Raw genomic sequence first — 26,199 nt, 5'->3', positions numbered from 1 at the left:
AGGGAGAGTGCCAGACCTTCCAGCAGCTGACTGAAGAGTACGGTGGATCGGCTGCGGATCCCACTCGACTCTCGGGCAGGCCCCGAGCCTGGATTCCCTCCAACCACCGCTGCACACCAATCAGCTCGTTGCCAAGTTTTCCCCTCCCAGAAGGCAAAGCGTTCACCCGACATGTGTAAAGAGCAAAATAGACATGTGTGCTTTTGTGGATTGCTTTGTTCTCAAGATCACTGTCTCACATCTGTTGTTCTGAACTTAATTCCAACTTCTTCTCAGTGATTTTGATTCTTGACTGTGAGAGTGTGAGGTGTTCCAGTGTGCATGGCTGCTGTTACAATCTTTGATGCATGGTGGTGTCCATGTAACGGCGCCTCTGTGTATTGTGCTTCTTCCACCTGAAAACTTGTTGCATAAAATAGATTTTGTATCACAGACACCAGAAAAGAAATATCCCATGTGTGTTTAAAAAAAAAGTTATTTTGAGAGAGGTGGCTCTCAGTGCACTGGCTACTGTCAGCCCTTGATCACCATCACAAGGTTGCCTCAGCCTCCAGCACAGTCTCAAGCCGCCAGGGCCCAGCACGGTTTCATCTCTGGAAGACCAAACAGTAATGTTGCTCCTGCGTAACATACAGCATTGCTGCAAGTCTTTTGTGGGTCTTCTCAGGATTGTAGAAAGGGCACAAAGCCAAGCAGTTGAGACACAAAGTGAATCTTCAACATGCCCACGGTGCACTATGTAACCATGCGAGTAGATTCTCGCACTAAGATAGATCTGTGCCCAGAGGAGCTGCAAAAGTCACGTTGGGAATTAGCCAACATGTTGAGGCCATGGTTGCCGACTAGCCAAGCTTAGTCCTTTCATCTGCTGCCAATCTTTGGGACACAATGATGTGAAACAGAATGAAAGAACCATATAATCGATCCATAGTATTGCACAACAGATGTAATCATCGTTTTTTGTATTGTGCGCTGTTTGGATCGCTTTTGAATCAGCTCGTGTCGACATATGTGCCGCTAAAAACACCTGCGATCAGTGGGAACCCAGCAAGGTTCAAACTGTTGCTGAGCTGCCAAAGATGCGGTTTGGTTGTAGTGACCTGCACCGAATAAGATGCCATCTTGACCAAGAGAAGTGCAACCTTCAGTATACAAGGTGAAACTGTTAACCAATCAATGCATCATCACAAAGTTCCCTCAAAGAAGCATGCGAAATTACAGTGCCAGATTGTATGTGACTGCAATTCAGAACTCAGTCAGCAACGTATCGAGTGAGCACCATCTCATTAGGCAATGCCTTTTAGAAAAGATGTCTGTAGCGTGGGCACTGCCTTATTATGGGTCAGCTGCTGTCAACATATTAAAAAGAATCAATGTTGCTCCAGGAACCACATCCGCAAAGAGTGAAGCCAGTGCTTCAGCACTGAGACCCAATATGGCTGGGTCTGACTATGGAGGCTTGCTTTAGAAACATACATTCACATTCTTTCCCCCCCCCCCCACCCCCATTTCACATCTTAATTAGAAGCCCAACCGGTGTAAAGCTTTACTGCATCATTAGCCCCATGGGAAAATCAGCAAGGAGCAGGTCGCTGTCAGTGTTGAATCCGAGCCATATAGTCTCAGTACCCCGACTAACCATTAGCAAAATGTTTTTTGTTGTTGCGGACGCTGACTGATTAAGCAATGAAAATGTGATTTTCACCCAATGGTGGTCTGATTGACAAGTTACTGTGATTATGGGAAGAAGGGTAAGGAAGTGAGTCTTAATTAAACTCATACAAACGGGACTTGTTGAAAACCAACTGTGAACAAAAATTATAAGAGTACAAAACAATGCAAAAGTTGATCTCAACCAAGGCAATGGGAGGGATACCAAAATGGCCTATGGGACCTTGGGGGGTGAACTTGCTTAAAAACAAATCAGCCACGGCTCCTGTCCTAATTGCTATCCAGCAGCAACCTGTGCGACCACTGCCGAATAATCGGACACTGTCCAGTGTCTCATGAAAATTAGCCACTTAGACAAATTACAAGACTGCAACACCCACGGAACTGTACCACAACATAAGTTAACACCTTCAGGAGAGGACTGAATGAAAAGGGAACAGAACTGTAAAATGGAAAATCACTCTCAAAGGAGCAGGATATATTCAAATACAGCTGCGCTAGTACACCCTCTAGATATAGTGGCGCTAACAAATCCCCAACTCTTACTGATTCTCCACCTCTTCAGACCATTTGGAAGAGATGTGCCCAACCATCTTGCCGTGTAGGAAGTAATGCTGTAGTCTGCTGGGTCAACTAGATCAAAAACATCAGGCCAGTCATTTCAAGAAACACACAAAGGCAGTAAACACTACCCAACATGGCATTTCACCACAGTACCAGTACTACATCTCATTATCAACACTCATAACAAAGCAGTATTTAAGAGCAGAAAAAGGCCTTTACAGCCAAGAAGCCTTTTACTTTTTGATTTTTCACCTCTTCACCCCTCCTCCCCCCCGCCCCCCCCCTAACCAGAAACTGGTCTGATTGTCTCTTGACCCTATTTATACTGTCCTGTTTTAAGTTTCTTGTGTTAACTTACTCTGTATCTCAATTAGTCCTTGGATGAACATTCCGCCCCGACCTACCCTCTAATATTCATCTGAACATGAAGCCTTCACACTCTCTAATTGCCTCTTGATCCTATTTACACAGTGTGTTTCAATATCCCTCTTTGGTAATTTATTCCTTAACTTTATTAACCTGAGGTGGGTGGGGGGGAATTCCTCTTGATTTCTCATTCCAAGATTTCTTATTTTTACCTTGTTTATTCAGATTTGAGTTATGATACTGTAAGCAAAGAAAAAAAGACCTGCATTTATATAAGCACCTATCACAATCTCAGGGTTCCCAAAGCTCTTTACAGCCAATGAAGTACTTTTTGAAGTATAGTCACTGCTGTAATGAAGGAAATGCGATAGCCAATTATAGCGCACAGCAAGCTCCCTCAGACAGCAATGAGATAATGACCAGATCATTAAAAAAAAAGTTGACTTAGGGATAAATATTTATCCAAGTCACTGGGCAGAACTCCCCTGCACTTCTTTGAATAGTGCCATGAAATCTTTTAGGTCCACTCGAGAGGGCAGACGGGGCCTCGGTTTAACGTCCCATATGAAAGGTGGATTATATTGCGAAGATTATATTAGGGAGCACAGCTACAAGGGTTTTTATATTCTTACATGACTTCTTTATGTATATTTGATGTTTTTTTTTACCAGTTAACACTGACCCACCCATGCAAGTGGACCACCTTAATGTCGAGAAAGTGCCACTAAGTTAAACAAACCAAATAGCAGTGAAAGCAAGACGAATTGGAGCAACCATTGTCTAAGGCGGTCGTTTATTTTAGAACCATTGGAACTAAGGAATACATTAATGCAAATTCTGTAAATAAGCAGCATAACCCAAAACGCACATCGCTAACCGACGAAAGACAATTACTGAACAATTATAAGGGACTATAGTCAGCCTATCAATTCAGAATTACTAAAGTTCACAACTAGCATTACATCCTTAGAGTGTTTCGAGTACAGCATTTTCCTGTACTAACTGTCCAAACTTCCTGTTTATTAGGCAGGGTAATGGTTAGTTTTAAAAAACTTGAGCTGAGTTTTCTTTTTGCAGAGCCCTGGTTCGTCACAGAACGTGCATGGGTTTTGCGAGTTTCTCATCTTCACCACTGCTGTAAGAGCCTCATCTACGAGCCTTTTTCCCTGAAGAAAGGAAAACACAGATAAAATGACTGGGGGAAGGAACTGCGCTCAACACTGCAGTCCAGGAGAAGAGGTTTACCATGGTGAGATATGCGTGAAAACCCCATTTTTCTCGAATACAATGTTGCAAGATGTTTACACTTTGGCAGCCAGTGTCCCGCCAGTGTTGGTCACACTGTCAGCAGCAGTCCCCGTTCTTGGCTGCACCCAGTGTCAACATCAAGTACTTCCAGGCCAGTTATCGGTTGGTTAGATGCAGAGTAAAGCTCCCTCCATTCTGCACCAACTCGTGCGAGCACACTCGAGTGTACCAGTGTGACACACCCATTTCTCACGCCAGCCGTTTCACTGCGGCCTCTCTGATTGAGACTTCCCAATTCAGGGCACTGGCGGGGCATGGACTTGTACTCACTAGAACCTGGAATGGGAATGCCAGAAATTCATTGTGTTTAGGACCCGTCCAACCAGCAGAGGGAGGCGACTTTCGCCACCTCAGTCAGGGTTGTAGCGAAGCATAGTTCCTGAAGATGGAAGTGGTTTCAACACACCGCTCCATCGAGTCCTCAGAACCGCTGGCTTGAAGGGTAGAGATATTCTGAGGTCAGCAGTTGGTTGCCAGTCGCTCGCTGGGAAGAACCCTTGAATTCTTCAGTGTGATAAATGCAGGCTTTAATGGCGGCAGGGAAGATGTGCCAAACATCTTATTTTCACATCAGCTAATGTCACACGGCCTTTTCCCATTAAAGCTACTGTCTTCCAATAGCGCAGCCCACTATAGGATCTGGTGAAGTGAGTAGAGATTCAAAATCATGACGAGATCTAAACGCACCACAAAGAACAAATCCATTCTCCCTAGAATTTGCGATAGTAGCGGGCTGATTGAAAACAATTGACACCATATCTAACCATATCCAGCTGCGTTGAAACACCTCCAGACAAAATGTAACAGAGAAGGTTTGGATGGGTCTCTGCCTGAATAGAGGTTGATCGGCTCGCTGAGGTTTAGATTCCGCCAACACTGTTTAATAAAGGTGAGGGATGTTGGTGATGGGTAACCAAAAACGTTCCATTTCAGGTACCCAGTGTCAGCATCAAGTGTGCTTAGGTACAGAGTAAAGTTCCCTCTACATTGTCCCAAACACTTCCAGGACAAGTACAGCATGGGTTAGGTACAGAGTAAAGCTCCCTCTACACTGTCCCAAACACTCCCAGGGCAGGTACAGCACGGGTTAGATACAGAGTAAAGCTCCCTCTACACTGTCCCAAACACTCCCAGGGCAGGTACAGCACGGGTTAGATACAGAGTAAAGCTCCCTCTACACTGTCCCAAACATTCCCAGGGCAAGTACAGCACGGGTTAGGTACAGAGTAAAGCTCCCTCTACACTGTCCCATCAAACACGCCCAGGGCAGGTACAGCACGGGTTAGATACAGAGTAAAGCACCCTCTACACGGTCCCATCAAACACTCCGAGGGCAGGTACAGCATGGTTAGATACAGAGTAAAGCTCCCTCTACACTGTCCCAAACACTCCCAGGGCAGGTACAGCATGGGTTAGATACAGAGTAAAGCTCCAGCTACATTGCTCCAGCAATGTGTCCAAGTGGCTCCTCCAGAGGAGCAGTCCCTACTGTACATGTAGCATTCTTCCATTTCCTATGCCAGACACTGTCAAGTTAGTGCCGTCTGCCCCAACTTGTGCTGTGTACACATGCCCACTAGGAACGGGACTGACACTGCCCAAAGTAATTTTAGATAGGATACTTACAGCTAGCAGACTAAGGAAAATGTTATCCCTCCAGTCTGGGCTTGACTTGAATCCAGGTCAGTGACTAATTCACTGCACCACCTGGTCCTTGCCATTTAAAAGCAGTTTTAAATGACAAGAATGCACCAACACCCATTGAAAACGAACAGATCTCAAAATCCACCAACGGTCTGTGGCAACAGCTCAACTACACCCACTGCACTGCAGCACTTGTGCACAATCTTCATAATTTTCTAAATATTAATACAGATCCATCAAATCAATAGGTTCACTAGATCGATTCCTGGGATGAAAGGGCTGTCCTATGAGGAGAGATTGAGTAGACTGGGCCTATACTCTCTAGAGTTTAGAAGAATGAGGTGTGATCTCATTGAAACAATAAGTTTCTTACAGGGCTTGACAGGGTAGATGCAGGGAGGATGTTTCCCCTGGCTGGGGAGTCTAGAACCAGGGCTCACAGTCTCAGAATAAGGGGTCGGCCATTTAGGACTGAGATGAGGAGAAATTTCTTCACTCAGAGGGTGGTGAATCTTTGGAATTCTCGACCCCAGAGGGCTGTGGAGGCTCAGTCGTTGAGTATATTCAAGGCAGAGACTGATGGATTTATGGGCACTAAGGGAATCGAGGGATACGGGGATAGGACAGGAAAGTGAATTTGATGTCGTTCAGCCATGATCTTATTGAATGGTGGAGAAGGATAGAGTATGGCCTACTCCTACTTCATATGTTCTTATGTTCTAATAGGGGAAATCTTCAGAGACTCATGAGATTTTCAGGCGAACTCAGCGTTCTCCATTCACAGCATTCCCAATTTTTGTCCATTAAAATGAATAGCCGGAAAATTGAGGGTGCCCATAATCCAGTACGCTGGCTCCTGCACCCGATTCCCATACTGACATTCCCATCGAGCGAGGCTCCCACTGGGCGCAGAGTCTCAGAAAAGTTATCTAAATGTGTCACTATGCACGATACGGGAGTTCAAGCCCATGATGCTCCACACAGCAGGGACCCGGGTTCAAATCCGGCCTCGGGTGACTGTCTGTGTGGAGTTTGCACATTCTCCCTGTGTCTGCGTGGGTTTTCTCCGGGTGCTCCGGTTTCCTCCCACAGTCCAAAGATGTGCGGGTTAAGTTGATTGGCTATGATAAAAAAAAAAATTGGCTCTTAGTGTTAGGGGGGATTAAATATGTGGGGTTACGGGGTTATGGGGATAGGGCTTGGGTGGGATGGCTGTCGGTGTAGGGACCGGGTGCTAGGGTTTGGATGATCAGCCATGGTTGAACAGGGAGGGATTAAGGGGAGGTATGAAAGAAGATTGGCATTCAACATGAAGTGACATAGCAAGAGCTTTTATAGGCATATGTGAAAAGGATAGTTTCAGTACAATATGGCCCCCTTCATCTCCAAGTGAGAGATGAAGAGGTCCATCCTACACTGGAGTGAGGGTACTGGAGATAAATATTCAACTGGAGATAAATAGTAATATAAACTTTTAATGGGAGGGAAACTTAACTGTATGGGACATCCAGAGGTTCAAAAACAGAATTCCAGGCAAGTGCGAGTATTGACAGATAGTCATAAAAAAGGCCAATAGAATTTGTAGAGTATTAGAGTAAAGGCGTCTTACTGCAGTTATATAGGAGCCTGGTGAGACCACACCTGGGGTATTGTGTACAGTTTTGGTCTCCTTACCTAAGGAAGAATATACTTGCCATAGAGGGAGTGCAACGAAGGTTCACCAGACTGATTCCTGGGATGGGGGGGATTGTCCTATGAGGAGAGATTGAGTAGACTAGGTCTATATTCTCTAGAGTTTAGAAGAATGAGAGGTGATCTCATTGAAACATACAATTCTTACAGGGCTCGACAGGGTAGATGCAGGGAGGATGTTTCCCCCGACTGGGGAGTCTAGAACCAGGGGTCACAGTCTCAGATTAAGGGGTTGGCCATTTAGGACTGAGATGAGGAGAAATTTCTTCACTCAGAGGGTGGTGAATCTTTGGAATTCTCTACCCCAGAGGGCTGTGGAGGCTCAGTCATTGAGTATATTCAAGACAGAGATCGATAGATTTTTGGATATTAAGGGAATCAATGGATATGGGGATAGTGCAGGAAAGTGGAGATGAGGTAGAAGATCAGCCATGATCTTATTGAATGGCAGAGCAGGCTCGAAGGGCCAAATGGCCGACTCCTGCTCCTATTTCTTATGTTTATGTAATTTGGGGTTTTATAAATAGGGCCATAGAGTACAAGAGTAAAGAAGTAATCATTAATTGATACAATACATTGGTTAGGCCAGTTAAAGACTGCGCAGTTTTGGGAGCCCCATTATAGAAAGGACATTAAAGCCAACGAGAGCAGACAACGTAGATTCACCAGGATGGGGAACTATACTTATGAGGAAAAACTTGAGATATTGGGGCTATTTCCAGTGGAGCAGAAACGGTTAAGAGCAGATTTAACAGATTTTTAAAATTATGAAGGGTTTTGATGAGGGGGGAGTCAGTGACAAATGACTTAAAATCATCAGTAAGAGTGAGGAGAGGGGTCCGGAGAAATGTCTTTACACAGGTTGTTGGAGCAGGGAATGCTTTGCCGCAGAGAGTGGTTGAGGCAGAGACCATTTAATCTTTTAAGGGAAAATTGGATAAATATTTGAAGCAGAGAAAGATATAGGGCTAAGGGGAGAGCACAGGGATTGGTGTTTTTTAAAACATAGGAATATTGGATTGCTCTAGCAGAGTTGGCGCAGACGCCATGGGCAGATGGGGCTCCTCCTTTTGTGGTTCTATTTCTATGGTTACAAGGGAACTGTATTAGAAAAAAATTAACGGGACTGAAAATAGAGGTCCCCATATCCAGTATCTTCCCAGAATAGTGAAGGGCTTGGGGATGAGACAGTGGAGGAACTAACCAGAATTGTAAACAAACTTTTGGAGATGGGAATTGTGCCAAAAGACTGGATGTTGGCAATGTTACATCTCCTCTCATATGAAGTGAAGAGATTAAGCCAGAAAATTATAGGACAGTTAAGGGGAGATTTGATAGACTGTGCAAAAATCATGAAGGGATTTGATAGAGTAAATAAGGAGAAACTGTTTCCAATGGCTGAAGGGTCAGTAACCAGAGATGAGAGATTTAAGGTGATTGGCAAAAGAACCCGAGGAAACATTTTATTACGCAGCGAATTGTTGTGATCTGGAATGTGCTGCCTGAAAGGGCAGTGGAGGCAGATTCAATAGGAACTTTCAAAAGAGAATCGGATAAACACTTGAAGGGAAAAAAATTACAGGGCTATGGGGAAACAGCAGGGAAGTGGGAATAATTGGATAGCTCTACCAAAGAGAGCACAGGCACGATGGGCCGAATGGCCTCCTTGTACTGTATCATTCTATGATTTTGAGTTAGTCTTACCTTGCATGAAGGCAAACTTCTAGAACCCATTATATGGGATGAAATTAATGGACACTTAGTGAGGCACGGGCTTCGTGTTGGTAAGTGATTGACCATATCTAGCCGATAAATGATTACCAACAGTCCTTTGGGATTGTAACAGTTCAACAACTTGCATTTATCTAGTCAATGTAGGAAAACGTCCCTATGCTTCACAGGAGTGTAATCAGAAAAAAAGTGACACTAGGCCAAAGGAGGATATTTTAGGATAGGTGACTAAAAGCTTGGTCAAATTGGTAGGTTTTAAGGAGTTGTGTGTTCGACAACAATAACTTGTCCCCTGTCCACTGAACTCCACCTCCAGGGCCCAGGCCTACAAAATGGGGATGTGCCCTTCTCCTATGGCAGCTTTGGAATAAGGGTAGCCGCCAGAGAAACTGACTTTGATCTAGTTTAAGCCAATTTAAAAAAAAATGTTTTTTTAAGTGCCCTGCTGATGAAGCAGATGGCAAAAAGGCTAGAGATGAAGCACACTCTGGTTCCTAATTCCCAACATAAATCCAAGCATATTCTTATTTATGATCAGAATCTACAACCCTACTGTAGCTACAGCCATTTTGGTTGACAAGTTGGTGCTTGTGAGATTAAGTTCACTTTGTTCCAGGGTGAAGAGTATAGAAGCTAACTCTACAAGGTGCCATCACTGACAGGTGCTTATCATTAAAAGTTAGACTACCCTCCCATGGCCAGAAACTAATTTCCTCCCCTAAAAATTCTACGTTGAACAGCAGTGATGCCCCAAGAAACTCTATAAACACCCATCTTGGGGTATCTGTACTTGCTGGGGCGAGTCTTGAATTTGAAAACATCAAGCCAGGAGCCCACAAGCAAGTACCAGTCTGTTATCGTGCTCACCAGAGAGCTACCTTCTCCATTAACTTTCAGTTCTCTTGTTGTTTGAACTGAGAGTCGCCCATCTGTCTGGAGGTGTTTCTTTTGCGAACAGAGTGGGAAGAGAGAGAGAATCCAAAGGAACAAAATGCCTAAGTCAGGAAATACACAAGCTAACTCTAATATCTTTAGCTTGAAGTAGAAGAGGAGATGGCTTACCACGGGTTGCAAATGGGGGCCATGCGCCTTGGGGCGGAGGTTTTCTTTTCTGTGGCATTGTCATAAACGAACGCAATTCTTTTGCGACCACCGGCTTGCGTTGCTTTTGCTTCTCTGCCAGCATGCGGCACGTAAGATCATCCAGAAAATGAGGACCTAACAAGTCTGCAGTGGACAAGTTGGGAAAATCCACAGGACTAGGAGCAATTTTGGCCATGCCAGTTGCCCGTAACAGCCTATCAGACCTCAACTCGGAAAGGAAAGTGTGGGTCTGCCCAGCTAAAACTACCGCCAGACGACATGCAGTGATTGTGGCGAGCAACTTCTCCTTCAGCTGGTTAGGAGAAAGGGAGTCGAAAACACCCTTCAGCTTATCCAGCTCAAACCTCTGGGCAGCTAAAATGAGAGGGCTTACACTTTCAGTCACCCTCGACTGGATGGAACGGGTTGCTTCTATCACCCCTAACAACTTGTCAAGCTCCTGTTTGTTGCGGACAATGCCCTTTGAGACGAGCAGCTCAAGTATCGGCTGGTTGACCTCAGGAGCAATAACAGCGGGGACGTTAGGAATGCCGACATGGAATCGGAGACGGGTCTGGTGTTCCAGACTCAGTGGAAGACGGAACGCCAAGGGTAAGAGAACGTGGCATTCCAGTGGTGTCTCTCGATAGATCATGGGTTTCCAGCAACTCCTGTCATCAAGGGAGCCCTTCAGGGGCCCACCGGCCCAGTGAAGGAGTTCGGATGACCATTTTGCCCTTGTGCCGGACAATATACTCTCAAATGTGGACTTCTCTGGAACCGCCGACACAGTCTGAGGGATTGGCTTAGCACGAGGAAGTGGCATGAATTGTATTGAGCGTCCAGAGCATCCCCACCAGGGATTCGGCGCCTTGTTGACTGACTGCACTCCAACCCCTGAGCTAGGTGCTACACTTGGCTGTGAATTTGGACCCTGTGGAGGATTTCTTTGAGGGTCGTTCAATCGGAGCTGCGCAGCTGGAGCAGAATCAAAGCGAAATCCAGTTTGACTGTCGCTGGTGAAGTCAAGCTGTAATGAAGATAAAAGATTAAACGCGTCAGAGACTTCTTACTGGCGGTGACTGAAATGGTATAGAAATGGAAAGCTATACTTACGGCAAGGTCAAGAGCTCAGCCATCAAAGGCTAAAAAGGGAAGAGTCTAGTTTACAACCTGCCCAATCCCTGTTTTTGGGGAGGAAGAGGAATAATCTCTTGACTCTTAAGGATTTGACATTTCCTCAAGAATCCCATTCAGAGACACATCCTTCCCCACAGGGCTACTCAACTGACTCCTCACGTCAGCAGTAAATCCACATTTACCTTGTCAAAAATAAAAACGCAACATCATCAGATGATTGCCGAGTAAGTGCTACAGCGTTTCAGAAATGCATAGTTCAACAGATTACAGGCAATACGAGAAGTCACTAGCCATAGGAAGGCTTCAGCTTGGATACAGTTTTCCTAGGATGTGCTTTCTGGGAACTGCTCACTGACTGAGTATACCGGACAGATGCAGACGGAGAATGACTTGGCGATTCGAAGTGGCTGTTCATCACATCTACCTGGAACAGTGGCTTCTCACACACGCACACACACACACACACTCGGGAGTTAAAAGTCTGGAGTGAGAGAAGGCCATTCAGCCAATCAAGCCCACTCCATGCAGAGTCCACACGTGATTATTCTATCACAGACTCCCACCAACCGGTCAATCCCCTGTACTTTAATATCAAGTATTTTTTCCTACCTCTCCTGGGGAAAAGAAAATGCTCAAGCAGTGCTGTCTATATCTCTATTAACCAGATGGGGTTAAAACCCCTCTCAAACACATACCTCTGGCTGTATTCCTGCATTAGGAGACAAAGAGAATTCCAGAGTTTTTCCATGGAAGTCATGAGGAATTTCTCTGAAAAAGTTGCACATGGACACGGCTGCATCCCCTCTCTCCAACTGTAGAAGGACCTGCAGCAAACACAGCACAAGACAGGGTTAAACCGTGTCGTCAGACAGCAAATTACAATTCAGATTTTATCCAACTTGAAGTCCCCAAGCCCAAAGTATCAATTTACAGTGCAGTACAGCACCATGGAACCCTCACCCTGCATACGCCATCCTTAGTAAGTCAGCTTGAACTGAGGGCAGGACATCTGGTCCCAACCAGCACACTTCCCAGAACTGGTCACTGGATAGGGATCAGGAGCAGGAACCCCGGCTGATTTTTCCAATACTTAGACCAGGCATACGGAGGCAAATCTTAGCAACCTGACTGTAACACTGGCAGTGATCAGTCACCACAGCACAAACCAGGCATTGAACCTGGGACCCGAAACCCCCTGGTCTGAATGGCTCAATTCAACACTGTGCAGCATCCGTACCAACTGAGCCACCAGGGGAGCTCAGACAATTTTCTTGGTCACAGAATTGGATGGAACCATCTCAAAGCTAAGTAGGCTTCTAACTCTATAAACACACTTAAAATCAGTTTGGTGGGTAAGGAAACAGGCAGGGCAGCACTTCTGCCAACGATGGTGATGAGTAAGGCTGCATGTCAGATTGCAGGGCATTTGTGGTATTTAATCATCACAATATAACAGGATCCCATCACAACCCACCCTCATAACTACACCGAGGAGTATAGCCTCCTATCCCATGCCTCCTATTTAACCCAGCTACTTGGCTCGTGCTCAGTTTGCAACCAATCAGGTCTGACTGCTCCCGTTCCATCTTGGTAGAAGGTCTGACAGTCACACTTGAGACCACAAACCCTGCTACTCAGAAATCCACACAGGTACAAGTGCTGCCACTGCCTGATATGGAAGTGCACGGTGGCATAGTGGTTAGCACTGTTGCCTCACAGCGCCAGGGACCCGGGTTCGAATCCGGCCTCGGGTGACTGTCTGTGTGGAGTTTGCACATTCTCCCCGTGTTTGCGTGGGTTTCCTCCGGGTGCTCCGGTTTCCTCCCACAGTCCAAAGATGTGCGGGTTAGGTTGATTGGCTATGATAAATTGACCCTTAGTGTTAGGGAGATTAAATACGTGGGGTTACGGGGATCAGGTGGGATATGTGTCGGTGCAGGCTCGATGGGCCGAAATGGCCTCTATCTGCACTGTGGGGTTTCTGTGATTCTATGCACATGCTCTTCCCCAAAGGGGCAAGGTTCACTTAATCCTAAACTTAGCTCAGGTCGGCAACAGCCAAGTCTCGACTGGGCCGCCATAAGCAGTCACAGGAGCACAGTTGGAATTTAACCAGCAATAAATGATGCAGCCTGCCAGCACAGAACACAAAGTGGTAAGAGCCGCAGCTCCAGCGACCAGGTCCTGGCAACGAGCCTGGCTGGCTGGTCAATCAACAGCGCCCTGAGGTACTGCAGACCTTCCTGGCTCAGTATTGGATGAGTCAGCCTGCCACAGCAGATCGACTCATCAATAAACATTTAGCATGTGTCATTATACAGCCAACACAGCCCCAAGAGGCCCTTCTAACTTTCCCCAACCCCCAAGGTGGATACAAAAAGAAACAAAGGCACCGGGAGCGAGGCAGCCTCGGAGGTGTTTACCTTGTTGTGTGGCTTCAGGAACATGGAATCCTTTACCCGTCCGAATCGAAAAGCAACACACAGGATGTCAACTTCTGTATAGCCGTCCTCGGGCAGATTGCTTATGTGAACTAAATGGTCATATACAGTGCACCCGGCCTACGTGAAGAGAACGAGGAGACCAAGGAAATAAAACGAGGTAAACAATCAAGAGGTGATGAGCAACACTGTGCAGTCGCAATACAGCTTGTACCAGGAATTTAAGACAATGCAGGGCACCAGGTTTCGCTGCCTCCCAACTCAAGCATACAGTGTCCCACCCTTCCACTGCCTCCAACACCTTACTGGCCACTCTTCACGTGCAAATCCAAACAGTGATTGGCGGCAGACAGTGTGTCTGTAGATGAATTTCCAGCTAATCCCAATCCCATCCTCATTTTCCAGGCACAGTTGCTGAATAGCAATCAGGTGCAGAATCTGCCCGATTTATTTCCCTCCCATGGCCTGCCAAGGCCACTCCCATCGCTGCCCGTTTGTGATTAAGAAAATCAAGTTACAATCTCCTATACACCGACCAATTTAAGGAAATGCTCCCCTGAACCATCAGTTCCGCCCTCCTGAAAATGTATGAAGCAGCAAGATACTTACATCTGGTTTAAACCCAGATTCTTCAATCATATCCTTAAATATAACTTCCTGGAGAAGACAGAAAAGGTAAGAATTGAGTACGAGTAACCTGACCAAATTGCAGTCACCATGGCTGTAATTGATACAGCTCCAAGCCTAGTAAAGTTGTTTGCTGTGTTCATTTGCTGGTTTTCTTGGTAATGAAAATATCTACGGTTTATAGTTTCCTTTCCCTTTTTATCCCCTCTCTACTGAAGGTGTGGGGGATGAAATTGGTGTACGCCAGTAGTGCCCAACAATCAGAGTGAATCGGCAGCCCCGTTTTACACTGCGCATCATTTTCTTCAGGGCACAGTGCAAAACGTGGCTGCTAATTCGCCATCAGCCTGCTTTGCACTACTGGTGTAGACCACTTCACCACAACCGCCTCTTGCTGAGGTATAGCTCTACAGATGCATGAATCTCACAGCCTAGCAATCAAATGCATTTAGACCACCCCTCTCACCACTACCCTGCCTGCCAGATTCATCCAAAAATATATCATCCTTTGAGGAAGTTGCTAATCTTATTTAAACTTCCTCTGCACTGATCTAACTGCATGCCCTCTGTACGCCTCCGTAGAAATAATATTCTGGATTTATCTAATCCAGACCATTTGGTATTTGACACACCTGAATGAACCCTCGCCTCACCTTCTTCCCCCGTAACCTGGAATGTGGGAGCTTCTCTATTCCTTCCTCAGAGCCAGGGCCACCAACTTAGCCTAACTAGATAAATCAAATTCCATCATTAACTAGAATTCCAGGATTTTTACCAGTGTCCTGGGGAATCACATTCTGGGAATCCCTCCGTTTATAACCTAGGCCCACTGGACTCAATCATTGACGACCAGATTACAGGATTTTCCCACCAGAACTGTAGATTATCCTGGCTATCCCCTTTACACTGGAGATCATTCTCCTTACCCTCTGCACCCTCTCCAACACAGCTACATCCCTTTTCGTTGTACGGAGGCCAGAACGGAACACAGTCTTCCCAAGTTTGGTCTGAGCATGTTCTCTGTAGACGTGTACTCTGCTGTTCTGGGTATAACCCACAACATTCTCTGTTTTCTCACATTGTCTATACCTTGAAAGGTTTAAGTCTCTATCCATCTCCTTGCAATTACTATTCCATTCATTATATATATTCCTAATCACTATTTTTCAGCCAACGTGCACTAAAGTTATTGCTAAATGCGAAGTAATTTCTCTGCCTAAATGCATACTGATCAAATCCTTCTGTAAATCACAAAAGATTACTGATCAAGATAAAAAAAATCACGGGATTGGGGGTAATATACTGGCATGGGTGGAAGATTGGCTATCTAACAGGAAACAAAGAGTTGGGATAAATGGTTCATTCTCGGGTTGGCAATCAGTAACTAGTGGTGTTCCACAGGGGTCAGTGCTGGGACCCCAGCTCTTTACAATCTATATTAACGATTTGGAGGAAGGGACCGAGTGCAACATATCCAAGTTTGCCGACGATACAAAGATGGGAGGGAAAGCAGTGAGTGAGGAGGACATAAAAAACCTGCAAAAGGACATAGGCAGGCCAAGTGAGTGGGCAGAGATTTGGCAGATGCAATATAATGTTGGAAAATGTGAGGTTATGCACTTTGGCAGAAAAAAAAATCAAAGAGCAAGTTATTATCTAAATGGAGAGAAACTGCAAAGTGCTACAGTACAAAGGGCTCTGGGGGTCCTGGTGCATGAAACACAAAATGTTAGTATGCAAGTGCAGCAGGTGATCAGGAAGGCCAATGGAATCTTGGCTTTTATTGCAAGGGGGATGGAGTATAAAAACAGGGAAGTCTTGCTGCAGTTATACAGGGTATTGGTGAGGCCACACCTGGAATATTGCGTGCAGTTTTGGTTTCCATATTTAAGAAAAGATATACTTGCTCTCGAGGCGGTTCAGAGAAGGTTCACTCGGTTGATTCCGGAGATGATGGGGTTGACGTATGAGGAAAGGTTGAGTAGGTTGGGTTCAGAATAATGAGAGGCGATCTTAACGAAACATGTAAGATTGTGAGGGGGCTTGATCGGGTGGATGCGGTGAGGATGTTTCCACTGATGGGTGAGACTAGAACTAGGGGGCATAATCTTAGAATAAGGGGCTGCCCTTTCAAAACTGAGATGAGGAGAAACTTCTTCACTCAGAGGGTAGTAAATCTATGGAATTTGCTACCCCAGAGAGCTGTGGAAGCTGCAACATTAAATAAATTTAAAATGGAGATAGACAGTTTCCTAGCAGATAAGGGAATTAGGGGTTACGGGGAGAGGGCAGGGAAGTGGACGCGAGTCTAGATTCAGATCAGCCATGATCCTATTGAATGGCGGAGCAGGCCCAAGGGGCCGTATGGCCTACTCCTGCTCCTCCTACTTATGTTCTTATGTTCACTCCATCCCATCTCTACTGTTCTTTCAGTGCGATCTGTAAATCTGACACGTTTACAATTGCCTTGGCGATCCAGGTCTGAGTACTGGCCCATATGGGACTCCACTCAGCATCCATCCACAGTTTGACATTACACTTCTCCATTTCTCATTTAACCTTTTATCCAGTCCCATTCTACTATGGATCAGGTTTTCTTTTTAAGTCTTACATGTGACACTTTGTCATAATTTATTAACCTTCATGAAGATTTTATCAGTAGTTACATAGTCTACTTGGAACATTACTAAAGAGCTCAGAGTCTCCAATTTCAATAGTCCTTAAATCACCTCAGATATTTGATCTAACTGTCAGCCGTGGCTCAGTGCGCAGCACTCGCGCCTCTTGAGTCAGAAGGTTGTGGGTTCAAGTCCCACCCCCGAGACTGGAGCACAAAAATCCAGGCTGACACTCCAGTGCAGTACTGAGGGAGCGCTGCACTGTCGGAGGTGCCATATTTCAGACGAGACGTTAAACCGAAGCTCCGTCTGCTCTCTCAGGTAGATGTAAAAGATCCCATAGATGAGCAGGGGAGTTATTCTTGGTGTCCTAGCCAATATTTATTCCTCAACCATCACTAAAACAGATTATCTGGTCATTATCACATTGGTGTGTGTGGGAGCTTGCTGTGCGCAATTGGCTGCCGTGTTTCCTACATTACAACAGTGACTACACTGCAAAAGTACTTCATTGGCTGTAAAGTGTTTTGGGACATTCTGAGGTCATGAAAGGCGCTATAGAAATGCAAGTCAATCATTCAATAACAGACCAGGAGTCAGGTTCTCGCTGGCTCAAATACCTTCATTGCTTTTGGTTCCCCTTACCATATCACTCAGATCCATGTACTGATGTAGTATTTCCATACTGATTGCATTTCCCTTCAGCTTGATTGTGGAAAGGCTGTAAAACTCCACCATTTTCGCTGCTGCTTTCGTACAGGCCATTTCCAGGTATGCCTTACAATTGAAATAAAATGTTTTAAGGAAGGAAGGGGAAATTGGAAAGGGTATAATGTAACAGAAAAGGTAACACTGAAGTTCTAAAATGTTTTATACACCAGGCTTATTTAATGTACAGGTTGAGCGTCCCGAATCCGGCAACCTCGGGACCAAGGCCGAGCCGGTTTTCGGGTTTTTCCGGACTTCGGAACGTGTTTCTGATGTCCGAAAACGCCTGAGCCTAGGTTGCGATATTTCCAGACATCAGAAACACGTGCCGAGTCCGGAAATGCCTGGGCCCGGGTTGCGCTATTTCTGGTTAATGGTAAGCCCCCCTCCGGGTGTTTGGATTCCGGAACATTTTACGGATTCCGGACCCCCGCCACCAACCGTCCCGGAGTTCGGATTCTGGAACATTCCGGAACTCCGGATTTGGGAAGCTCAACCTGTATTGGCACCTTTACTCTACAGGAAAAAAACCACACTCACCAATTCACTTTTGTGCTGTGTGATATGCTTATTATACAATACTCTTAATTCACCCCTTTAAATAGGCGCACCAACGTCAGTGTTCTCGCTCAGGCCCACATCCCCAGCATCGGAGCTCTGACCACGCTCAATCAGCTCCGATAGACGGGTCACATTGTCCGCATGCCCGATACGAGACTCCCAAAACAAGCGCTCTACTCGGAGCTCCGACACGGCAAGAGAGCCCCAGGTGGGCGGAGGAAACGCTTCAAGGACACCCTCAAAGCCTCCTTGAAAAAGTGTAACACCCCCACCGACACCTGGGAATCCCTGGCCCAAGACCGCACAAAGTGGAGGAGAAGCAGCCGGGAAGGCGCCGAACACCTCGAGTCTCTTCACCAGGAGCAAGCGGAAGCCAAGCGCAGGCAGCGCACGTCAACCCAAGCACCCCACCCACCCGCCCCTTCAACCACCGTCTGCCCCACCTGTGACAGACTGCAAGTCCCACATTGGACTCATCGGTCACCTGAGAACTCATTTTTAATGTGAAGCAAGTCATCCTCGGTTCTGAGGTACTGCCTAAGAAGTAGTACAATACTCTTAATTCACCCCTTCAAATTGCTCCCATATATCCACCCTAAACAGCTCGATTAGATCACCACTCAACCGTCTAAACTCAAGGGAATAGAAGCCACATTTATGCAAACTAACCTCACAATTTAACCCTTTCAGCCCTGGTATCATTCTGGCGAATCTCACCGCAACCTCTCCAGGGCCAATATATCTGCCACAATTTGTCCATGTCCTTTTGTAACTTCCTGCTCCCCTCTACACAACTTACTGCGCCTCTTAATTTAGTGCCATCTGCAAATTTGTCCACGCAACTCTATCCAAGTCATTAATATACAGTGAAAAGTGGAGGCCCTAATATACAAAGATAACTTGCCTGTGCAGCTCAGTGTACATCTCGCTTATCTTCCTTTTACTCCTCAGAATAGGATGTACATAATTCCCACAACAGAACAGCCTCACATTCAATTTTAAGCAGAAGGACTTGGCAACACTCACTTATTAATTATTTTCTGACAGCAGGCAATCTTCACCTTGTCAGCAAAGTAAGAGAAACCAAAATGGGGAGAAAGGGAGGAGGCAGAACATTCAGGAGGAACAGGAATAAAATAAGAGTACTGGCCATAGCAGTACTGAATAAATCAAGACAGACAAGAAGGGATGTGACCAGGAACGGCCGAAGAAAAATATTAAAACCGCTTGACCAATGTTATGAACCCCGATAAAAGCAGCACGCACAGATGGACCACATACCAAGCAGAGAGCAACACGCACCTGGTTTCTGGAGAATGTGATAACTACATTCAACACTTGTCCAAAGGGCTTTGCCAGCCTTTTCAGGTCATCCTCTTTGTATCCTTTAGCTGGAAGATTGTTAATTCGAATAACTCGACCTTTTCCATTTGAGACAACATTCTGTAAAGCAAAAGAAAACCCCCTAAACCAACTAGATTAGAACAAGGGGACGGTATGGGTGGGGAAATCACAGATATCTCATCAAATCAAATCAACTTTGTCATTGTTAGTGCACAAGTGCAGTACAACGAAATGTAGGCTTGCGGCTCCCGAGAGTGTACATTTAGATTAAGACATTTAAACATTCAACATCCATTTGGCTTGTAATACATTAACATAAACATAACCATAATAAAGTGCGTTGGCAGATGTGCAGGCTTTAGAGTTTATTTGTGGAGTTCAGTAGGATGACAGCCCTGGGAAAGAAGCTGTTCCTAAATCTGGTCGTACGGGTGCGAATGCATCTGTAGCGTCTCCCAGATGGCAGGAGGGCGAACAGACTGTGGCTGGGGTGGGTAGGGTCTTTGATGATGGACCGTGACCTCCGTAGACAGTGTTTCTGGTATATGTGCTCTATGGTCGGTAGCCGGGTGCCGGTAATGCGTTGGGCAGTTTTGACTACCCACTGATTTAAGTTAACAGAACATTCCTCTAAATACCACACAAGAGAGAGTTTAAAATAAGAACAGAAAATCCACCTCAAGTTGATCAGCATGTGTGTTCCAACTTTACACGGAGCTCTGATGGGCATCACACCCGTTCAGATGTCGACTAGGCTGCTGAAAGATCTGCAACTTGCCGTTCTTCAAATTTTCAGTTTTCCCATTAAAAAAAAAAATCTCATTCTTTCTTTCGCACTTTACTTCCCCTCCTGGAATCCCCCTCAGCTCTGCATCTAGCCAGACCAAGAGGCTGGGCACCAACCAGTCCTCTGTCAGCACCACTCCAGTTTTATGGTCTGATCCTGTAGGAAAGTGCCTGGCTTTCACTTGGCACAGCCTCACAAAAGGGCACGTTGTGGGGAGCAGGCACATTTTGAAATAAGTTGTGCTCTGTGTGTTGAAATGTAACATATATACAAATTAAATTACGGGTTACAGGGTGGAATGTGTTATATCCTGTGCTCGCTGCCCTGCAATGGCTCTCAGTTCAGCAACGCCTCAATTTAAAATTCCCATCCTCCAATCCCTACAGCACCTCACCTCTCCCTATCGCTAATCTCCTCCAGCCCTACGATATATCTGCGCTCCTCCAATTCTGGCATCTTGAGCATCCCCGGTTTCAATTGCTCCATCATTGGCGGCCATGTCTTCAGCTGCCGAGGCCCTTCGCTCTGGAATTCCCTCCCTAAATCTCTCCGTCTCTTTCTCCTCCTTTAATATACTCCTTAAAACCTACCTCTTTGACCAATATATAAGGTCCTAATATATCCTTATGTGGCTTGGTGTCAAATTTTGTCCGATAACGCTCCAGTGAAGCGCTTTGGGACTTTTTTTCTATGTTAAAGGCGCTATATAAATGCAAGTTGTTGTTATATGGTGAACTGAAGTCGCAAGATTAGAGAGAATTGATCCAGGAAAATGGTTAACATTTTAGGCAACATGTTAAAAACTGGGAAGTTTAGAAGGAGGCGGAATTGTACCATATAAATTGTAATAGACAGATGGATCTTTTTGTTTGTTCTCAGGATGTGATGTGCTAGCAAGGCTGCATTCACTGCCCCGCGAAGACAGTGATGCACCATCGCCTTGTGTGATGGCGCTCCCAACAATGGTATTACACAGGGAAAGACACTGTTGCACAGTGTCACTGGTCAAGAGACAATTAAAAGTATGTTGGGAGAAACGGCATTGAGGGACCTGGTGAGAAGGTTTGTTAGGTCTCTGTAAAACAAGTGAGTGAATTCCCTGTTCCTAATGTTTATAGGGGACATTGCCCTGGCTCCACATCTACATGCAGCGAATGTCGGAAAATCAATTGGGTTGGAGCACACACCAGTAAAAGGAAGCCGCCCGATTTTCCGATATTCACCATGCCCAGGCGATCCTGGGTACTTGAGTTCAGACCCAGGAAACTCTTCCCTTGGGTTAAGATAATAAATTCGGAGCATGTTACATGACTGGAATCTAAATCAAGGATGAAGTAAACCATAATCTGACCCCTCCCCATCGAAGATCAAATTGTTGTGTTGGTGAACTCACACCCGTTAAGAAAAGTACTATATATATGGTGGGCTGGGCTATTTGTTTTGTTTTGCTGGTGCCAAGTCTACTGTCCGGCATAGTCCGTGCAGAGGGTATCTCCATTGAAAGTGCAACAATTGTGACGTGAGCACGGTAGGCTCACACTGAAAGCTGCAGCCGATTAAAAGCAATAGATTATGGTTTCTACTGTTTTCTAAAGCCAATAAATAGCGAGGTACAATACTTTCCGACTCAGCAGCGGTAACAAGCGAGTGGCACTGACCTCAGATTGGGCTTTCTCCACTGCAGCACCTTCATCCCCACTGATCGCTGAAACAGTAATGTGTAATCAGAAAGCTGCAAATAACTAAACTAAATAAAGACACTGAAAGACTACAGACTTTCAAAATGAGACATTCTGCAACTCTCCAGTGCAGCGTTAATATACAGTAGAATTAAATCAATATACAGTAACACTTTATCACAGAATCCCCACAGTGCAGATAGAGGCCATTGCGGCCCATCGAGCCTGCACCGACACATATCCCACCCGATCCCCGTAACCCCACATATTTAATCCCCCTAACACTAAGGGTCAATTTATCATAGCCAATCAACCTAACCCGCACATCTTTGGACTGTGGGAGGAAACCGGAGCACCCGGAGGAAACCCACGCAAACACGGGGAGAATGTGCAAACTCCACACAGACAGTCGCCCGAGGCCGGATTCGAACCCGGGTCTCTGGCGCTGTGAGGCAACAGTGCTAACCACTATGCCACCGTGCTTTATCCCAAATGTTCTTGGAATAACCAGCTAAAGCTCGCATTTCTGGTAAGGAGACAATTGATGCTCAATGTGTTAAAAAGAGCCAGTGTTGAGACTGACACAACCATGTGTGCAGGAGTGTGTCCAGTTGCAGCTACTGGCAGACCGCATTGCGGTGCTGGAGCAGCGATTGGATACATACTGGACCATTCGCGATGCTGAGGGCGTCGTGAATAGCACATTTAATCAGTTGGTCACACCGCAGGTAAAGGTGGCACAGGCAGAAAGGGAACGGGCGACCAACAGGCAGAGTAGTAGGCGCAGGCAGGTCGTGCAGGGGTCCCCTGTGGCCATCCCCCTCTCAAACAGATATACCGCTTTGGATACTGATGGGGGGGGGGGGGCTTACCAGGGGAAGGCAGCAGCAGCCAACTTCCTGGCACCAGGGGTGGCTCTGCTGCACAGGACAGGAGGAAAAAGAGGGGGAGAGCTATAGTAATAGGAGATTCTATTGTAAGGGGAATAGATAGGCGTTTCTGCGGCCGCAAACGAGACTCCAGGATGGTGTGTTGCCTCCCTGGTGCAAGGGTCAGGGATGTCTCAGAGTGACTGCAGAACATCTTGGAAGGGGAGGGTGAACAGCCAGTTGTCGTGGTGCATATAGGCACCAACGATATAGGTAACAAACGGGATGAGGTCCTAAAAGCTGAATATAGGGAGTTAAGAGGTAAATTAAAAAATAGGACCTCAAAGGTAGTAATCTCAGGATTGCTACCAGTGCCACGTGCTAGTCAGAGTAGAAATAGAAGAATATTTCAGATGAATACGTGGCTAGAGGAATGGGGCCAGGGGGAGGGATTCAAATTCCTGGGACATTGGAACCGGTTCTGGGGGAGGTAGGACCAGTTCAAACCAGACGGTTTGCACCTGGGCAGGGCCAGGACCGATGTCCTAGGGGGAGTGTTTGCTAGTGCTCTGGGGGAGAGTTTCAACTAAAATGGCAGGGGGTTGGGAACCTGAGCAGGGGGACAGAGGAAAGGGAAACAAGGATAAAAGCAAAAGATAGGAAGGAGAAAAACAAAAGTGGCAGTCAGAGAACTCAACAGTTTAAAATCAAACATGGCCACAGTAAATAATAATTCTAATAGGTCTAAGAGCGTTAAAAAAACAAGCCTAAAGGCTTTGTGTCTTAATGCGAGGAGCATTCGTAATAAGGTGGATGAATTAGCTGCGCAAATAGAGGTAAACGAATATGATTTGATTGGGATTACGGAAACATGGCTCCAGGGTGGCAAAGGCCGAGAACTCAACATCCAGGGGTATTCAATATTCAGGAAAGATAGGCAAAAAGGAAAGGGAGGTGGGGTAGCATTACTGGTTAAAGAAGGGATTCACACAATTGTAAGGAAGGATATTAGCTCTGATGATGTGGAATCTGTATGGGTAGAACTGAGAAATACCAAGGGGCAGAAAACGTTAGTGGGAGTGGTATATAGACCCCCAAACAGTAATGCGGAGGTTGGGGATGGCATTAAAAGGGAAATTAGAGAAGCGTGCAATAAGGGCACAGCAGTCATCATGGGTGACTTTAATCTACATATAGATTGGGCTAACCAAATTAGTAACAATACTGTGGAGGAGGAATTCCTAGAGTGTATACGGAATGCTTTCCTGGACCAATATGTCGAGGAACCAACCAGAGATCAGGCCATCTTAGACTGGGTATTATGTAATGAGAAAGGATTAATTAGCAATCTTGTTGTACGAGGCCCCTTGGGTCGGAGCGATCATAATATGATCGAATTCTTCATTAAGATGGAGAATGAAGTAGTTGACTCGGAGACTAGGGTCCTCAATTTAAATAAAGGAAACTACGATGGTCTGAGGTACAAATTGGGTAGGATTGATTGGGGAAAGTCACTCAAAGGGTTAACGGTGGATAGGCAATGGCAAACATTCAAAGACCGCATGGATGAACTACAGAATTTGTTCATCCCAGTTTGGCATAAAAATAAAACAAAAAAGGTGACTCAACCATGGCTAACAAGGGAAATTAGGGATAGCATAAGATCCAAGGAGAGGACATATAAATTGGCCAGAAAAAGCAGTAATCCTGAGGATTGGGAGCAGTTTAGGATTCAACAAAGGAGGACAAAGGGATTAATTAAGGGAAAATAGAATATGAGAGTAAGCTTGCAGGGAACATAAAAACTGACTAAAAGCCTTTATAGATATGTGAAGAGAAAAAGATTGGTGAAGTCAAGCGTAGGTCCCTTGCAGTCAGAATCAGGGGAATTTATAATGGGAAACAAAGAAATGGCAGACCAATTAAATACATATTTTGGTTCTGTCTTCACAAAGGAGGACACAAATAACCTCCCAGAGATGTCGGGGAACATAGGGTCTGATGAAAGGGAGGAACTGAAAGAAATCAGTATTTGTAGGGAAATGGTATTAGGGAAATTGATGGGATTGAAGGCCGATAAATCCCCAGGGCCTGATAATCTACATCCTAGGGTACTTAAGGAAGTGGCCCTAGAAATAGTAGATGCATTGCTGGTCATCTTCCAAAATTCTATAGACTCGAACAGTACCCATGGATTGGAGGGTAGCTAATGTTACCCCACTATTCAAAAAAGGTGGTAGAGAGAAAACGGGGAATTACAGACCGGTAAGCCTGACATCGGTAGTGCGGAAAATGGTAGAGTCCATTACAAAAGATGTAATAGCAGAGCACTTGGAAAACAGTGACAGGATCGGACAAAGTCAACGTGGATTTACAAAAGGTAAATCGTGCTTGACTAATCTACTGGAACTTTTTGAGAATGTAACTAGTAAAATAGATAAGGGAGAACCAGTGGATGTGCTGTATTTGGACTTTCAGAAGGCTTTCGATAAGGTCCCACATAAGAGATTAGCGTGTAAAGTTAAGGCAAATTGGATTGGGGGCAAGATATTGACTTGGATAGAGAACTGGTTGGCAGATAGAAAGCAAAGAGTTGGAATAAACGGGTCTTTTTCCGAGTGGCAGGCAGTGACTAGTGGGGTACCGCAGGGATTGGTCCTTGGACCCCAGCTATTCACAATATATATTAATGATCTAGACAAGGGAACTAGATGTAATATCTCAAAATTTGCAGACGACACAAAGCTGGGTGGGCGTGTGTGCTGTGAGGAGGATGCCGAGAAACTACAGGATGATTTGGACAGGTTGGGTGATTGGGCAGAAGCATGGCAGATGCAATATAACGTGGATAAATGTGAGGTTATCCACTTTGGTGGCAAAAACAGGAAGGCAGATTATCTGAATGGCAATAGATTGGGAGAAGGGGAAGTGCAACGAGAGCTGGGTGTACTTGTGCACCAGTCGCTGAAGGTAAGCATTCAGGTGCAGCAGGCGGTTAAGAAGGCAAATGGTATGTTGGCCTTCGTAGCGAGAGGGTTTGAGTACAGGAACAAGGATGTCTTGCTGCAGTTGTACAGGGCCTTGGTGAGACCACATCTTGAGTATTGTGTGCCGTTTTGGTCGCCTTATCTGAGGAAGGATATTCTTGCCATGGAAGGAGTTCAGCGAAGATTCACCAGGCTGATACCTGGGATGGCAGGAATGACGTATGAGGAGAGATTGGGTCAATTGGGCTTGTACTCGCTGGAGTTTAGAAGAATGAGAGGGGATCTCATTGAAACTTATAAAATTCTGGTAGGACTGGACAGACTAGATGCAGGGAGGATGTTCCCGATGGTCAGGGAATCGAGAACCAGGGGTCACAGT

The 26,199-nt window shown here is 45.7% G+C and overlaps 1 protein-coding gene across 1 annotated transcript in view; it reads right to left on the bottom strand.

Annotated features, from left to right (window-relative positions):
* LOC147123828 (uncharacterized) overlaps positions 1–26,199 on the bottom strand; it is a 260,646-nt gene that overhangs the window by 45,889 nt on the left and 188,558 nt on the right. The window contains 6 exon segments of the mRNA XM_085976267.1: positions 11,895–12,023; positions 13,623–13,760; positions 14,250–14,297; positions 17,531–17,662; positions 19,457–19,597; positions 21,944–21,990. Of these exon segments, the coding sequence (XP_085832393.1) occupies positions 11,895–12,023; positions 13,623–13,760; positions 14,250–14,297; positions 17,531–17,662; positions 19,457–19,597; positions 21,944–21,990 (635 nt within the window).

Source organism: Somniosus microcephalus, chromosome 2 (genome assembly GCF_052327205.1).
Source record: "Somniosus microcephalus isolate GS21.2 chromosome 2, FLI_Smic_1.0, whole genome shotgun sequence".
NCBI lineage: Eukaryota > Metazoa > Chordata > Chondrichthyes > Squaliformes > Somniosidae > Somniosus > Somniosus microcephalus.
Note: the sequence above shows the minus strand (reverse complement) of the source record. Positions and strands in the feature narration are given on the sequence as shown.